General features: G+C 62.2%; 1 protein-coding gene and 3 non-coding genes across 10 annotated transcripts; 1 reads left to right on the top strand and 3 right to left on the bottom strand.

Annotated features, from left to right (window-relative positions):
* Positions 1 to 834: 834 nt before the first annotated feature.
* On the top strand, positions 835 to 998 carry LOC128851916 (U1 spliceosomal RNA). Its single transcript, XR_008449448.1, has one exon. It is a non-coding gene; the product is annotated as a U1 spliceosomal RNA (small nuclear RNA).
* A 640-nt stretch (positions 999 to 1638) lies between these two features.
* On the bottom strand, positions 1639 to 1802 carry LOC128851915 (U1 spliceosomal RNA). The gene has a single exon (XR_008449447.1). It is a non-coding gene; the product is annotated as a U1 spliceosomal RNA (small nuclear RNA).
* Positions 1803 to 4416: 2614 nt separating this feature from the next.
* On the bottom strand, positions 4417 to 4580 carry LOC128851922 (U1 spliceosomal RNA). The gene has a single exon (XR_008449452.1). It is a non-coding gene; the product is annotated as a U1 spliceosomal RNA (small nuclear RNA).
* Positions 4581 to 5531: 951 nt separating this feature from the next.
* Positions 5532 to 16215, bottom strand: MAPRE3 (microtubule associated protein RP/EB family member 3). Of its 7 annotated transcripts, none has more exons than XM_054063846.1 (8): positions 16083 to 16202; positions 13099 to 13263; positions 9097 to 9224; positions 8862 to 9007; positions 8289 to 8490; positions 7158 to 7309; positions 6911 to 7063; positions 5532 to 6320 (listed from the first exon to the last, which is right to left on the bottom strand). In XM_054063846.1, exons 2-8 carry the CDS (start codon positions 13104 to 13106, stop codon positions 6252 to 6254), a joined length of 858 nt encoding a protein of 285 aa, XP_053919821.1. In that variant the 5' UTR covers positions 13107 to 13263; positions 16083 to 16202; the 3' UTR covers positions 5532 to 6251. The 7 variants fall into 7 exon arrangements, with proteins under 7 accessions (XP_053919821.1, XP_053919822.1, XP_053919823.1 ...); XM_054063847.1 differs by lacking the exon at positions 16083 to 16202 and adding an exon at positions 13715 to 14607; XM_054063848.1 differs by lacking the exon at positions 13099 to 13263 and having other exon boundaries at positions 16083 to 16215.
* Between the last annotated feature and the right edge of the window lie 741 nt (positions 16216 to 16956).

Here is a 16956-nt window from a genome sequence, read left to right as displayed (position 1 = left end):
TCATCAGAGAGAAGAACTCAGTGCCTGCTCCTCCTTCTCCCCTCGTGAGGAAGCTGGAGACCGCGGTGAAGCTCCCCCTCGTTCTCCTTCAGAAGACACGTTCCCAGCCACAGCAGGACAGACACCTCGCTGCAAGAGAGGTGGCTTCTGCTTCGGAAGCAAAGCATGGGTTTGAGGGAGGAGGAGCTCCTGCTCCCTCCTTGCCTGGGACACTGCAGGGCTGCAGAGCAAAGGGACCTCAACAGCGAATCCTCGGCTCAGTCTTGGGACCCTCGCTCAAAAAAAAAAAAAGACCTCGAAGGGATGTAGCGCGTCTGGAGAAGCGGAACGGACCTGGGGAACGGGCTGGAGCGCAGAGCGCGGCCACGCGGAGCGGAGCAGAGCCTCAATGAAGCCGCACGGAGCGTGGTCTGACGAGAACGCGGCGGAGACATGCAAATCACGGCTGTGTCAAGCGGGGGAGGGCGGGGGGGGCAGGGTCTTGTGGTTTGCGGGGCGGTAATATGCAAATTAAGAGGTCCCGCGGCACCACGGGACACACCCAGCCCGCAAATAGCGGCGCTAACGGCTGAGCCGCGCTTAGTCCCGAGGGGGCGTGGTCTGGAAAAGCGGGGGCGCGTCCATGCAAATAAGGCATCACCCATGGCACCACGGGACACACACGGCCCGAAACACCGGTGGCCGCGGGTGGATAACGGCACTACGAGAGCGTGACGGGCTGAACAAAGTAGGGCGGGCGAAGAGAGCGCGGGTCGATGCGGGGCGGGCGTGAGATGGCCGTGTCCTTGAGGGGAGTGCGGTGGGGTGGCGTGTGTCGGGTTAGAGTCGGAACTCATACTTACCTGGCAGGGGAGACACCATGATCAAGCAGGTGGTTTTCCCAGGGCGAGGCTCATCCTTTGCACTCCGGGTGTGCTGACCCCTGCGATTTCCCCAAATGCGGGAAACTCGACTGCATAATTTGTGGTAGTGGGGGACTGCGTTCGCGCTCTCCCCTGACTTTCGTAGTGAAAAAGAAAGAAAAACTGACTCTGCTGCAATATAGCTTTTGCGCCGTGGAGTTCGTCGGTGGTTTTCTTTTAGGCACGGCACCCGTCTAACTCACGCAGGGCTCGCGGAAGGGGTTATTAAGCTACGGGGTCGTTTGTTTCGCAACCACTCCCACTGTCGACACCGCCTCGCTCCCTGTGACCGACATGACCAGAGCAGAGAGTGAGCCAGTCCTGCGCTCAGATCCCAGTCGCATCGCTTGGCTGCAGCTGGCGGGGATGACGCGAGCGCTAGAGCCCTTCCTGCGCGAGGCTGGGCTGGGAGAGCTGGGGTTTTGTTCAGCCGGAAGAGGAGACATTGGAGCAGCTTCCAGCGCTGAAACGGGCTCCAGGGACGCTTGGGAGCAGCTCTGGATTGAGAAGGGCAGCGAAGGGTGGGGGTCGGTGCCGGGGTCGGTACTGGCAGAGCGCAGCGGGCCAGTAGATGGGAGAAGGAATCTCCGTGCTTGGGTACCCCGTGTGAGGGTTCACCGGCGTCTTAACACCGCGGCTACCAAAAGCTTTCGCCTCACGCTGAAGCAGCAAAAACACTTTAAACGGCACCTGACATCGGAACCCGCTTTTGATTTCTGCTCTTTAACAAGAAAGCCAGGGGAGAGCGCGAACGCAGTCCCCCACTACCACAAATTATGCAGTCGAGTTTCCCGCATTTGGGGAAATCGCAGGGGTCAGCACACCCGGAGTGCAAAGGATGAGCCTCGCCCTGGGAAAACCACCTGCTTGATCATGGTGTCTCCCCTGCCAGGTAAGTATGAGTTCCGACTCTAACCCGACACACCCCACCCCGCCGCACTCCCCTCTAACGCACGGCCACCTCACGCCCGCCCCGCATCGACCCGCGCTCTCTTCGCCCGCCCTACTTTGTTCAGCCCGTCCGCTCTCGTAGTGCCGTTATCCACCCGCGGCCACCGGTGTTTCGGGCCGTGTGTGTCCCGTGGTGCCATGGGTGATGCCTTATTTGCATGGACGCGCCCCCGCTTTTCCAGACCACGCCCCCTCGGGATTAAATGCGTCTCCGCCGTTAGCGCCGCAATTTGCATGGCCCCGCCCCTCCCTCGAGGTCCCGCACCGGCGCGCGCTCTGGCCCCGCCCCCGCCCCGTCACTGTGCGGCAGTATAAACGCCTCGGGGCCCTTTCGGAGCTCCGGTGAGTGGGTCGCGCTTGGTTTGAGCTCCTCACTCCGAGAAAGACCTCGCGGGGCTGGATAAAGGGAATGAAGCCGGGGAAGGGTCTGGAGTCCAGGAGTTCTGGGAGCGGCTGCGGGCCCTGAGGCTGTTCAGTGTGGAGAAGAGGCTGAGGGGAAACCTCATCCCTCTCTGCACCTCCTGGAAAGGAGGTTGGAGCCAGGTGGGTGCTGGTCTCTTCTCCCAGGTAACAAGTGCTAGGATGAGGGGAAATGGCCTCAAGCTGCACCAGGGGAGGTTTAGATTGGATATTGGGAACAATTCCCTCACTGACAGAGTGGCTTATGCCTGGCAGAGGCTGCCCAGGGAGGTGGTGGAGCCCCCATTCCTGGAGGGGTTCTAAAGCTGAGCAGATGAGGTGCTCATGGATGGTTCAGGACAAGGATGGCTGGACTCGATGATCCCAAAGCTCTTTCCCAACCAAGCAATTCTACAATTCATCCAGCACAGGGAATGGCTCCTCCCAAGATGCACATGCCCAGACTCTGGTGTTGGAGCTTTGTATCTCCTCATGTCGTGCCAATGCCTCTCATTGACCCCTACACCTGTGTCAGAGCAATCCCCAGTTTCAGTACAGGATGGAGGATGATGTGAGTCAGAGCAGCCCTGAGGAGAAGGACCAGGAGGTACCGGGGGATGAGAAACTTGACATAAGCCAACAATGTGCGCTCGCAGCCCAGAAGGCCAAACCGTGTCCTGGGCTGCACCAAAAGCAGCGTGGCCAGCAGGGTGAGGGAGGGGATTCTGCCCCTCTGTTCCTCTCTTGTGAGACCTCATCTGGAGTATTGTGTCCAGTTCTGGAACTTTGAACCTAAGAAGGAGATGGAGCTGTTGGAATGGGTCCAGAGGAGGCTACAGAAAAGATCTGAGGACTGGAGAACCTCTCAATAGAGGACAGGCTGAGAGAGTTGGGCTTCTTCAGCCTGGAGAAGAGAAGGCTCCAAGGAGATCTTTATAGTGACCTTCCAGTACCTGAAGGGGCTACAAGAAAGCTGAAGAAGGGTTGTTTACAAAAGCTGGTAGTGATGAGATGAGGGGCAATGGGTATAAACTGGAGAGGGGCAGATTTAGGCTAGACATAAGGAAGAATTTCTTCACCATGAGAGTGGTGAGGCCCTGGAACAGGTTGCTCAGAGAAGTGGTGTCTGCCCCATCCCTGGAGGTGTTCCAAGGCCAAGTTGGATGGGGCTTGGAGCAACCTGATCTAGTGGGAGGTGTCTGTGGCAGGGTTTGGAACTGGATGAGCTTTATGGTCCCTTCCAACCCAAAGCATCCTATGATTTCTCGGAAAGGCTCCACATGCCCCATCTCGCCCCACACTCACCACGTTTGGTGTTTCTGCCAGCCAGGCCCGGTGGTGCTCGGGCACGGCTCCTTGGTTCTCTCTGCCCATCGTGTGCCATGCCCGGTGCGGTGATGCCATGCGGCACGTCCCCTCCTCGGGCTGATCCACCCCCACCGGGCAAGCAGGGTTTCCAGCCTCCGAGCGCTCCTGCCTTCGATTTGAAGGACAGCGCTTCCCCACCCCTCACACTCCAGCCCCACTCACAGCAGCGGGCGGCCACGTGCGGCTGGGCGAGGATCTCGAGGTCAGGGCTCAGTAACAACCGGACGGGCGTTATGAAGCGGGTGCTCTTCCCTCCCAGTGCTGGGCCGCAGGCATCGCTCCTCCCAACACGCTCCCCCGAGTGAGAAACCACGTGTGGTTGATGTTCCGGATCCCTATTCATTTCATATCCGGAGAATGTATCCCATATTCCTTCTTTCCCATGCCTGGTTGCAATGCGTAGTTGGTCCTTTGAGGGGTGGTGACGGCCTCTCCCGCTGGTGCAAGGAGGAAGGTTTGACCCGTTCCTCGTCGTGAACTTTCGACCTTAAGGAGAGGCGCAGCCCAACTGGGTTCGAACTGTTCGTTTTCTGCCCGCGCAGCGACGCGGCCTCCGCTCCCCGCTCTTATCCGACAGGACGCGCTGCTGTGTGTCACAGCCCCCGCTTAGAGAAACGGTGCAAGTGCTTATCCCTGTGCGGCATCCACCGATCGGGAGCGCGTGGGGGCGCCCGAACCTCAGGACAACCCTTACTCTAGACAAAGCCAAGAAACCCTCGACACTTTGAACCGACCACCACAGTTACGCCCCGCCACATTGCTGTTCGCTGTCTGTCTACTTTTGCACTAGGATAATCAGGGGAGAGCGCGAACGCAGTCCCCCACTACCACAAATTATGCAGTCGAGTTTCCCGCATTTGGGGAAATCGCAGGGGTCAGCACACCCGGAGTGCAAGGGATGAGCCTCGCCCTGGGAAAACCACCTGCTTGATCATGGTGTCTCCCCTGCCAGGTAAGTATGAGTTCCCTCTCTAACCCGACACAGCCCACCCCGCCGCACTCCCCTTTAAAGCACGGCCACCCCGTGCCAGCCCCACGCCAACCCCTTTCCGCTGCACCCCGCCCGCCCCACGACGTGCCGCCTCGCAGCGGCCCCGCAGTGCCCTTGTCGCTCGCGGCCTCCCGTGTTTCGGCCCGTGTGTGTCCCGTGGTGCCGCGGGAGCTGTCTTATTTTCATAGCCCTGCCTTTTTCTGTACAAGGCCACGCCCCATTGCCCAAGGGAGTGTCTCTCTCAGCAGTGGCGCCATCCGTTTGGCTCCGCCCCTTCCAGTGAGACCCCGCCCCCTACTGGGCCGCAGCGTGATTTGCATGACCACGCCCCATTGCCCACGATAGCCACGCCCTTATGTGGTTTCGCGGCGGTTCTCCGACAGCTGCGCGATTTGCATATCCCCACTCCTTTAGCAAACCACGCCCTCCGTTGATTCGCATCAACGTGATTTGCATGACCACGCCCCTCTCGTTTAGCCCCCCCCCCCGCCCGATTGGGGTACGATAACGGCTCTACTGGCGGCAGCTCAATTTGCATGACCACACCCACTTTTCCACAAAGCCCCACCTGTTTCCACAGCCCCGCGCCCCGTTTTCCCGCCAGGCGCGAGGAGCGCGCCCCGGGGGTCTCGGAGATCCGACTCAGCACGAGGATCCTGGTCCCTCGCGTCCTTTCCCTCTCCTTCTCTGCCCCTCCGCACTCCCGCAGCGCCACCCCCGCATCAGGACGCACCCTGCGATGCTCCCCATCCCCACCCTGTTTTGGGGGTCTTGAAACCAGCTCCCCATCCGCATCCCCGCTGATTCCCGGGTCTGGATCCCAGCCGGAGCTGGGCAGGATGAGGTTTGGTTTTTTTTAACCACACGAGTTTTATTTTAAATAAAACCGGACACAGATGCAGGCTTTGCAACCGGAGTGACGGAACCAGACAAGCGATGCGATGGGGAGACGATGGCCAGGACGGGCGCTGCGGCAAAGCCACCCCAGCGCCCTGGGGTCCGCGGTGGGCGAGGGGAGAGGGTCCTGCAGCCGGGAATCCCCGCAGCAGGGCCAGGGTCCCGCTCCGGGATGCTCCATCCTGGCCCGCAGCACCCAGATTCCCCTCTGCTTGCTGCCATCGTCTGCCAGCCTGGGGTTCCTTTTCCATCTTCCCAGGAATCTGAAGCGACAATTCCCTCCTCGGCGCTGCATCCTCCCCGCAGGCTGCACAGTGCAGCTGTCGCAGAGCCAGCTCCAGCCCCAATTCCCAGGCTCCGGGGCTGGCAGGATGTAGGCAGCACGCGAGCACGTTCCATCCTGGCAAAACCCTTCAAGGATGCAGCTTTTCCCTCTCGCTCTCACACAGCGGGGCAGGCGGAGGGGGACAACGGAAATAAATATGGGATATGGGTGGCGAGAGCCAAGAGCAGCGACCGGAGCCCATCCCCACCCCACAGCCCTGGCTCCTCGCTGGGTGGCCATGAAGTTATGATGGAGAGAGACAGTGGCTTCCTGGCGGAGCTGCTGGATGCCGAGGCGGCGGGCTGGGCTGCCGGAGGCCGCGATGGCGTGTGAGCGAGCAGGGCGAGGCGCGCAAGGCTCACGCCTCCAATGTCTGTGGTGGGGGAACAGCGCGGGGCAGCGTGGGAACGTGCCGGGGTTAGTATTCGTCCTGGTCCTCTGGCTGCTGCTCCTCCAGCTCGTCATCCTCTGGTGGGGCAAAGCCCTCCTGGAGCAGGAGATGTGTGGCCATCAGTTGGGAGTGGCAGAAGGTGGGCGCTCCCGCTCCCTCCCAGCACCTTGGTAAAGTCCAAGCCCCGCGCCCGGCATCCCAAGGGAGGGAATGAAGCCAGGAACATCCACAGGGAATGGGATCTCATCCTAGGGATGCTCGGAGAGCAGGCGAGGGGCTGGGGTGCCAGCAGTGGGGTCTGGGAGGACACAGCAGTGTCAGGGATACCAGGGTATGGGGGACACAGAGTGTCAGGGCACTGGCAGCAAGGTCTGGGGAGACATAGCAGTGTCAGAGGAATGAGGGGGAGAGTCTGGGGGACACAAAGGTGTCAGGGGCGCAAGCAGCAAGGTCTGGAGGGCATAGCAGTGTCAGAAGGACCAGGGGTATGGTCTGGGGGACACAGAGGTGCAAGGGGCACAAGCAGCAGGTTCTGTGGGAACACGGCGGTGTCAGGGGAACCAAGGGCAGGGTCTGTGGGACACAGAGGTGTCAGAGGCACCAGTGGTAGGGTCTGGAGGACACAGCAGTGTCAGGGGAACCAGAGGCAGGGTTTATGGGGGACACAGTTGGTACTCAGCCCTCACCTCCGTGGCGTAGAGGACGCTGATGATGCCGGTGATGATGGGGCTGTTCTCGTTTTCGTGCTCCTGGCAGATCAGCTCGATGTCCCGCAGTTTGCTGAAGTAGAAATCTCGCTCCTTCTCCAGCCCGTCCACCGTCAGCTTCAGGTCCATCAGCTGCCAGGGGGACATGGAGCCTTCACCCTGGGACCGGGAAAGGGGTCCTGGGGGGGGCTCAACACCATTCCAAACATCCCAGACCCCTGCGTACCTGCTGGTTGAGCTCCAGGATCTGTGCATCAGCCTCGGTGCCGCCGTTGCGGGCAGCGGGGGAGTTTTTCCGGAGGATGCTGCTGGGGACATTGCTGAGGCGCGCTGGGTTGGGGGTGTTCTTGGGGCCGGTGGGAGAGGTCCGCTGCGGGACTGGGCAGTACATGGGGAGCAAAGGGTTAATACCAGCAGGGACCCCCCTTGCTCCTTGCAGGGCCAGGAGGCAGCAGCAGGGGAAGGAGAGCACTCGGAACTGAGCTGCAATTCCAGGCTCCCTGCCTCAGTTTCCCCTGGCAGATACTCCCCCCCAACCCAAGCTCTTTGAGGAGGGCTCATGTTCTAACTGGGATTTGCAGCAGGATGGGGGAGGGGGGGCAGACCCCAAGATGCTCCCATGGGGGTAGCACTGGGAATGTACGGAGCATCGGATGCGGCCATGAGCAGCCGGGATGCAGGGCAGCACCTAGGGGGACGGCAGCCATGGGGAGTCTGGAAGCCATGTGGGGGGGTCTGGTAGCCATGGGGGGCGTCTAGGGGGACAGCAGCCATCAGGGGGGTTCTGGGGGAATGGCAGCCATTGAGGGCACTGTGGCAGTCATAGGGGAGACTGGTAGCCATGGGGTGGGGATGGCAGCCATGGGGGGGAGGTCTGGAGGAACAGCAGCTATGAGGGAACCTGAGGGGATGGTAACCTTGGGGGTCAATCAGAGGGGAAAGCAGCCATGGGGGCAGGTCTGGGGGGATCACAGTGATGGGGAGAGGTCTGAGCAGATGGCAGCCATGGCTGGGGGTTCTGGGGGATGGCAGCTGTGATGGGGTCAAACAGCAGCCATGGGTGGTGGGTCTGGGGTGCCATGGGGGGGGCTAGGTGCTGGCAGCCATGATGGGTGGTGGCAGCCATGGAGAGGGTCCAGGGGGACAAACCAAGCCCTGACCAGCTCCTTGGGATTCCCCCACCGTCCCTCCCTTCCCAGCTGTCCCTGCAGACCCGCTTTCCCCCCCCCGCTTCCCTCCCAAGTCGCAGGCAGGCAGGCAGGCAGTGCGGCGCAGGCAGGGGTGCAGGGACGGACACACGGACGCCTGGCTGCGGGCAGAGGGTGGTTCATCGCTCGCTGGGGGACCCCGACATTACCTGCAGTGCCAATGGGTTTCTTGGGTTTGTTGTAGATGTGATCACCTGGGTTTGGGGGGGGCGCAGCGTCCTGGCCCTGCCGCGCCAGCAGCGGGTTATACTCCTTCCCGTCGTAGTTGGCGTCGAAGAACTTCTTAAACCACTGGATGAACTCAAAGTTGTCCTGGAATTTGCCTTTCACCAGCCTCTCCACTGCGATGATCTGAGGGAGGGAACACGCGCAGAGGGGCTGTAGGGCTGTGCTCTGGCACAGCCCCTGCCCACTGTGAGCCCCCCCTAGAATGCATTGGGTGGGAAGGGACCCTGAAGACCATCCAGTTCCATGGGTAGGGACACCTCCCACTGGATCAGGTTGCTCAAAGCCTCATCCAGCCTGGCCTACAACACCTCCAGGGATGGGGCAGCCACCACTTCTCTGGGCAGCCTGGTCCAGGGCCTCACCACTCTCACAGCAAAACATTTTTTCCCCAAGATCTCACCTCAATCTCCCCTCTTGCAGCTTCAAACCGTTCCCCCTCATTCTATCCCTGCACTCCCTGATAAAGAGCCCCTCCCCAGCTTCCCTGCACCCACCTTGTCCACTCCCATCTTCTTGAAGGCCGCCTGCAGGACCTTGAAGTTGTGGATGTACTCGTGCTCCAGCTTGGCCTGGAATTTCACCTTCCGCAGGTGGACGCAGCCGGGGAACAGCATATCCATGAACTGGCAGTAGGCAGCCCCTGCGCCAGACCCACACCTCGGCGTCAGGGGATGGGGGGACCCATCCCCCGACCCCCATCCCACCAGACCCCCAGGACACGCGTCTCACCTGAACAGAGCTGCTCAATCTTGGTGTAGTTGAGCTGGAGGGAGTCGTTGACCCATGCCAACATGTCATGGCGGCTGAGGTTCTCACTAGTCACCGACGTCGAGTACACATTGACGGCCATGCCCCAGCTGATGAGAGATGGGTGTCACGCCATGACAGCAATGCCGCACCGCTGGGACTCCCCCAGCCCAGCCCTGAGAGAACATCCATTCCACTTGGAGACACCATGGGCCACACCAGTGGGACACTCCTAAGCCCAGCCACGGCAGGACTGAGGGTGCCTGTCCCATACAGAGGCACCGAGGACATCCCAGTGGGACCCGCCAGCCCAGTGCCAGCAGGGGATCCATCCTACTCAGAGACACTTGGGTCATCCTGGTGGGACCCCCCCAGGCTAGTCCTGCAGGATTCAGTGTGCCCGTCCCAGCCAGGACACCAGGGCCATCCAAATGGTACCCCCCCAGCCCAGGCCAGCAGGACTCAAGGTGCCTATCCAACCTGGAGACACCAAGGCTACTTCAGTGTGACACCCGTCAGCCCAGCCCCTGCAGGACTTGGGGTGCCTGTCCCACCTGAGGACACCAGGGCCACCCCAGTAGGGACCATCCCCCAGCCCAGCAGGACTCTGGGCCCTCATCCTGCCTGGAGACACTGGGGCTGCATTGGTGGGAATCCTCAACCCAGCAGGTCTCAGGTGCTCATCCCAGCCAGAGTCCCCTCAGTGGGAAACCCCTCATCCCAGCAGGACCCAGGGAAGCTGTCCCACCTGCAGAAATCCCAGTGAGACAGCCCCAGCCACCCCCAGCAGGACTCAGGGCACCTATTCCACCCATGGACACCGAGACCACCCTAGTGGGACTCCTCAACCCAGCATTGGCAGGATTTGGGGTGCCCATGCCATCCAGGGCCACCAGGGCCACCCTGGTGGGATCCCCCAACCCAGCACTGGCAGGATTTGGGATGCCCATCCTATCCAGAGACACCGGGGCCACCCTGGTGAAACACCCCCAGCCCAGCAGGACTTGCAGTGCCTGTCCTACCTAGGGACATCCCAGCAAGACACCCTCAGCCCCAGCAGGGCATCCATCTCACCTGGGGCTGGACTGGTAGGACCCCCCCAACCCTAGCAGGACTCAGGGAGCCCATCCCACTCAGGGACACTGGGACCATGCTGGTGGGACCCTTCAGCCCTAGCAGGACTCAGGAAGCCTGTCCCACTTGGGGACACCAGGGCCACCCCACTGGGACCCACCCAGCCCAGCAGGACTAGGGGCAACCCATCCCATCTGGAGAAACTGGGGCCACCCTGGTGGGACCCCCTCAGTCCCAGCTGCACTCTCCATTACGGCAGGGGCGCAGGGAAGGGGGATGAGGGTCCCTGGCAGCCCCATGGTGTCCCAGACAGACCCCTTGGAAGGGAACCCACCCCACCAGGAGCAGGACTCACCGCAGGGCAGGGATGGGGTGCAGGATGCGGCTCACGGAGGGGATGTGGGGTGCATGGGGGCACAGCTCCCTCCTGGCACATGGCCACGGGGCTCCTGGGGGGCCACTGCTGGCCTCTAAGCTGCTTATGTGCGCCCACTCCCCCCCCGACCCTGTTTCAGCCTGCGTTGGCTGCCTAATCTGCTGGGATCGGGATTGGGATTGGGATCGGGGTCCATTAGCGCAGGGCTTAGAGGGGCAACATCTGCCAGCGAGCATGGCTCCATCCTGTGCCCAGATGGCGGGGGCTGTGCCCTGGACCCCACTGCCCCGGCAAGGCACAGCACCGCGAGGTAGGGGGCTGCCAGGGAGGGGGCACCCAGACCCCATCCCACCGATTTCCTTAAGAGAAGGAACCATCCCTGCTGCCAGAATGGGGTGCACATCCCCCTACCCCCTCCCCAAGAGGGGGGGGTTCCCCATCTCGCTGCCCCCCCTTTCCAGCACAGCAGCCGCTACGGCAGCGTTAATCCGCTTCCCCTCGTCCTGGGGATCAGACCCAGCTGCTGGCAGGGGCTGGGGGTGGGGCAGCCCCCCTTTTAGCCCCCCTCCCTCACCCCTCATCCCCCTCCCTTTCACCCCCCCAGCCCCACTCTCCTGCAGCTGCAGTCCTGGGTGTTGCATGGGGAGCCTAGCAGGTGCCCCCCCCATGCAGGAACCCCCTCAACAAATGTGGGTACACTGGGAGGGAGTGGCATGGGGTTCTCCCACCTCCCTGGGTGCCCACTTGCCACAGGGAAGGTGCCGGTGGCCACAGTCCCCCCCTCCATGGCCTCAGCATTGCCGTGACTCAGCACCAGCGATGCCATCCCCGTCCCATCCTAGGACCCCCACACCCCATCCCATCCCACCCGCGTCACCGGTATTTTTAGCCATTGGAGCAGCTGGAAACAAGGCCCCCGCAGCCACCACCAGCCCCCGGCACAGTGTGGTTGCCATCGTCACCCTTGCCAGTAGCCAGTGAGCACCAAAGCCACCAATTGCTCCCATTGGAAGTGGCCAGATGCGGGAGGGGGTGCAGGCAGGGGTCCCCCAGCTCCCGCAGCACCGAGCTGAGTCATGTGCAGCACAGAGCTAGAGCCACACGCACTGCGGTGCGGCTGCCGCGGCACAGCCGGCAAAACAGCGGCGCTTGCCCGTTGCCGGGTGGGCTGCAGTGGGGCAGAGGGCTGCATGCCCACCCCGGCAAGGGGCCAGCAGCCGCATGAGACCCCGCCAAATCACCATCCTTTCCCAAAATAGCCGGAAGCAGCTGCCAGAGCCCTGCAGAGCTGGAGTGGGGATGGATGCCAGAGCCTCCGTGGCAGGATTTGGCCACCATGCTGAGCTCATGGGGCCAGGTTTTGCCCCAGCTTGGGATGCACAGAATCCAGATCCAGCAAGCCCCCCCAGTTTGCCGAAGCAAGACCAGGCACATGCCGGTAGCAGCACGGATGGGGTTAACTGGCACAAATCCAGGCAGCACCGGCCGCAGGGATGGGGTTCACCAGGATGAATCCAGGTGTCACCCGCACCGGCTGCAGGGATGGGGTTTACCAGGATGAATCCCGGTGTCACCCGCACCGGCTGCAGGGATGGGGTTCAACAGGATGAATCCAGGTGGCAGGGATGGGGTTCAACAGGATGAGTCCAGGGGTCACCCGCACTGGCTGCAGGGATGGGGTTCAACAGGATGAATCCAGGTGGCAGGGATGGGGTTCAGTGGGATGAATCCAGGGGTCAGTCACCCACACCGGCCGCAGAGATGGGTTCAATGGGATCAATCCAGGGATCATCCACACTGGCCACAGAGATGGGTTCAGTGGGATGAATCCAGGGGTCACCCACACTGTCCACAGGGATGGGTTCAATGGGATGAATCTAGGTGTCAAGGATGGGGTTCAACGGAAAGAATCCAGGGGTCACCTGCACCGGTCACAGGGATGGGTTCAATGGGACGAATCCAGGTGGCAGAGATGGGGTTCAGCAGGGTGAATACAGGGGTCACTCGCACCAGCTGCACCCCAACTTCTTCACACACATGCCAGCCTGGCAGGGAGCACCCTGACCCCCTCCGACGCAGGTTCTGGCCCCAGGCACTGTGATGGGGACGCTTGCAAGGGGACGTGGTGCTGAGAGGACGCAGTGCCACCCAGCTCACTCCCTGAAATGTCACGCCGAGCCCCAACGCCCTGCACCGCAGTGCCGAGCACGCCCTGGCATAATGACAGGGAAGCCAACGCTTCCCCAGCCCTTTGGCAGCCCTGCTGCCCATCCCAGCCCCAATACCAGGTGATGGACGCACTCAAAGCAGGGAACCAGTTTGCAGCCTGCCTCTGCCACCAGCTTGTGCCAAAAGAATTAAAAATAAGGATTTAGCCCTGATTTCCCGCAAGCCCTGTGGAGAGGAGCTGTTCTGGCACAGGGATGAGCACACAGCGCTGGGTCCCCGGGGAGCAGCGGCTCAGCCAACTGCCCTTGACGGTGGCCATGTCCGCGGCGCGCAGGCAGCGCTGACGGGGCAGGGGGGACGCTTACCGCTGCATTTTAATTGTCCGGCCGCTAATCAAGGCCCAACGGTGAACAAAACGCTGGGATGCGTGTCTCTGCCCTGTCCCGCCGGCGCTGCTGGAGCGCAGAGAGGTCGTCCAGCCCGGCTCCTGGCACCGATGGCAGGCACCGGTATCCCTCGCCGGGCCGGATCTGGCCAAACAAAGCGAGAGGAGAATGAGGCCGGTGACCGTGCCGGACGTGTCCGCTCCGCACCGAGGTGGCAGTGCCAACACCAGCTGCCAAGGCCGGGCTCCGACTGTGCGCCGCTGCGGCTGCCCGGCAGCCGGACAGGCAGCACCACCGTGCCGGGGCGAGCTGAGCTGCTGCAACGCGTGGCTTCTATTTTGGGAGCCATCCCGGTGGCTTCTCAAGTGACAAATACGCGAGGGGGGTGACAGACAACGCAGCGGGGGCTGATCCCAGCAGAGCTGGCAGCTCCTGGCACCTCCCGGCAGCTCCGGAGGCACCCAGGTGCTGGCAAGGCTGGCTCCTCACTCCCGTCCCCCCCAGCACCCCTAGGAGCATCCCTGTGCCACGCCACGCCGGAGCCCATGCCGGGTATATGGCTTTGCCTGGGTGCTGGCAGCACCCAGCTCCTCACCGGCTCCGTCTCTCAGCACCTTTCCCGGTTTCCCAGCTCTTTAGGAGTCAACAGTGCCCGTCACAAACCAGCTAGGAGCTTGTGGCATCCGACGGCGATGCTCGGTGCGGCCGCGGTGCCGAGGGGGGGGATCCTGGCCTGCTCCACTCCCGCTAACCTAAATAACTTGGAATCGCAGCGGCGGGAGCATGTGCAGAGCATAGTGCTGCTGGCAGCACCTCCCACCGCGCCTGCTTAGGCATCCTTATCCTGCACAGCATCCCTGAAATATTAATGCCAAGCGCAGCTGGATGATGCAGATTGCGAGGTGACACGGGGAGAGACGCTCACCGGCACCCATTGCAGTGGGATGAATCCCACTGGGACTGTCCTACTACCCACCATGCTGGGAAGAGCATCCCAGCCAAGCAGCTCTTCTGGGAGAGGCCTCGTATGCTCCGGTCATGCCAGCATTCCTGCCAGGAAGAGCTGTGATGGGAGTGGGACAACATGGCAGCACACGATGCCCCCCAGGAGATCTGCAGCAAGAAGGTCAGAGGTGGGGCTGGATGTCCCTGGGAATGGCAGCACCGGGAAGAGCACCGTCCCCTCCATCCTGGCACGCACCAGAGCGGGCATCGTTCGATGCTGCCATCCTGACCGCATAGGGCTGCCAGTGTCTGTCTCAGCTCCACTGTGGCACTGCGATGGAACCACTGCCAGGACAGAGCTGCTGCTACCACGATGGAGCTGCTGCTGTGACAAGAGCCACTGCCACCATGACAGAACCAGTATGATGAAGCCACTACCATGACAGAGCCGCTGCCACCATGACAGAACCACCGTGATGCAGCCACTGCCATGACAGAGCCACTGCCACCGTGACAGATCTGCTCCTGGGACAGAATCACCACCACCATGATAGAACCACTGTGACGGAGCCACTACCATGATAGAACAACCATGACAGAGCTGATGCCATGACAAAACCGCTGGGATGGAGCCACTGCCATGACAGAACAACTGTCACCATGACAAAAGCATTAGGATGGAGCCACTGCCACGACAGAGCCACTGCCACCATGACAGAACCACTGGGATGGAGCCACTGCCATGACAGAGCTAATACTGTGACACAACCACTGCCACCATGACAGAACCACCGTGACGGAGCTGCTGCCATGACACAACTGCAGTGACAGAGCTGCTGTCGTGACACAACCACCACTTCAGAGCTCCTGCCACGATGGAGCCACTGCCATCACAGAGCTGCTGCCATGATGGAGCTGCCACCACTGTGACACCAAGAGGACAAGGATACATCATGCCACGGCAAGGCCAGGCCCATCAGGACCCACTGAGCCCAGGACTCCTCCTGGGGAGTGGCCAGTACCCAGAGGATGCCCGGTACCCGGTGATGCCCAGTATCCTGTGATGCCTGGTACGTGGCAATGCCCGGTACCCCGTGATGCCTGGTATCCAGAGGATTCCTGGTACCCAGGGGGTGCCCGGTATCCAGTGATGCCTGGTACCTGGGAGGTACCCAGTACCCGATGATGATTCCTGGTACCCAGGGGTGCCTGGTACAATGTGATGCCTGATACCTGGAGGGTACCCAGTTCCTAGTGATGCCCAGTATCCCACGATGCCTGGTACCTGGCAATGCCCGGTACCCCATCATGCCCGGCACCCAGGGGGTGCCCAGTACCCGGCGATGCTCAGTAACCCGTGATGGCTGGTACCCAGAGGATGCCTGGTATCCAGCGATGCCCGGTACCTGGGGAATGCTGGCACCTGGTGACGCTGGTAACTGGGAGGTGCCGGTACCTGAGGGATGCCTGGTGCTTAGCGATGCCTTTGCTCTGGGCCCCGGTGATGGCCGGTACCCAGCGCTGATGCCTGGTACCCTGTGATGCCCGGTGATGCCCAGGCCCCGGGCTCCACTAATGGCCGGTACCCAGTGCTGATGGCCGGTACTCCGCGCAGTGCCGGGACTACAGCTCCCGCCCTGCCCTGCCCTGCCCTGCCGTTCCGTACCGGGCGGTGACCGGGCCCTGCAAGAGCCGCAGCCGCTGAACCCAGCAGAAACCCGGCGCTACCGGCACCGCGGGACCTCGTCTCAGCTCTCCATCCCCCGTTTCCACCTCTCCATTCCCGGTTCCCACCTCTCCATCCCCCCTTCTCGCCGCTCCATCCTTGATTCTCACGGCTGCATCGCCGGTTCCCTCGCCCGCAGCCCCGGTTTCCGTCGCTCCATCCCCGTTTCACCCCCCGGAGCCCCGGTTCCCCCGTTCCATCCCCGGTTTTCCCCCGCTCCCGGTGCGGGGACGCACTGGCGGCTCTCAGCGGTCCCTCCCCGCCCCGCGGGGCTGGTCCTGGCCGCACTCACCGCGCTGGGGCCGCGCCCGCCGCGGCCGCCTCTCGCTCCGCACCGGGATCACCGGGATCTCCGGGATGGCCGGGACCGCTCGGCGCGCTCCGCGCACGCGCCGAAGCATCCCCCGCGCGGCCCCGCCTCTGTCGCCACGGCAACCGAGGCCACGCCCCATCCCGGCGCCCGGGTACCGCTGGGTTGGGGACACAGCGCGCCCCCCGGCAGCGGGCGGTGGAACTGCAACCGCGCAATGGGAGAGCCTCCAGCCTTGCGCCCCAGCCCCTTCCTGCAGACCCTGCATCCCTTCCTCACAGACCCTCCCAAACCTGCACTCCCTCCCCACAGACCCTGCACCCCATCTCCTTCCTAGAGACCCCCTCAATCTGCATCGCATCCCCTCCCTGCAGACGCCCATAAACCTGCACCCCATCTCCTCCCTGCAGACCCCTCAAATTTCCACCCCATCCCCTCTCTACAGACCCCATATGCCAACTCTGCATACCACTTCGTCCCTACAGACCCCCCAAAACCTGCACCCCATCCCCTCCCTACAGAACCTCCAAATCTGTACCCCATTGTCTCCCTACAGACCCTCCAGCCCTGCATCCCATCTCTTTCCTACAGAGCCCCCCAAACCTGTGTCCCATTCCTTCCCCACAGACCTCGCACCCTGTACCCCATCCCTTTTCTACAGACCCTGCACCTCAAACCTGCACACCATCTCCTCCCTACGGACCCCCCAACCCTGCACCCCATTCCTTCTCCACAGACCTTACACCTCAACCCTGCACCCCAAATCCCACCCCATCCCCACCTGTAGACTCCCCAAACCTGCACTTCGTCTTTCCCCTACAGACTCTGCACCGCAAACCTGTACCTCATCCCCTCC

Source organism: Cuculus canorus, chromosome 3 (assembly GCF_017976375.1).
Source record: "Cuculus canorus isolate bCucCan1 chromosome 3, bCucCan1.pri, whole genome shotgun sequence".
Taxonomy (NCBI): domain Eukaryota; kingdom Metazoa; phylum Chordata; class Aves; order Cuculiformes; family Cuculidae; genus Cuculus; species Cuculus canorus.
This window is presented reverse-complemented; position numbering and strand designations above follow the sequence as displayed.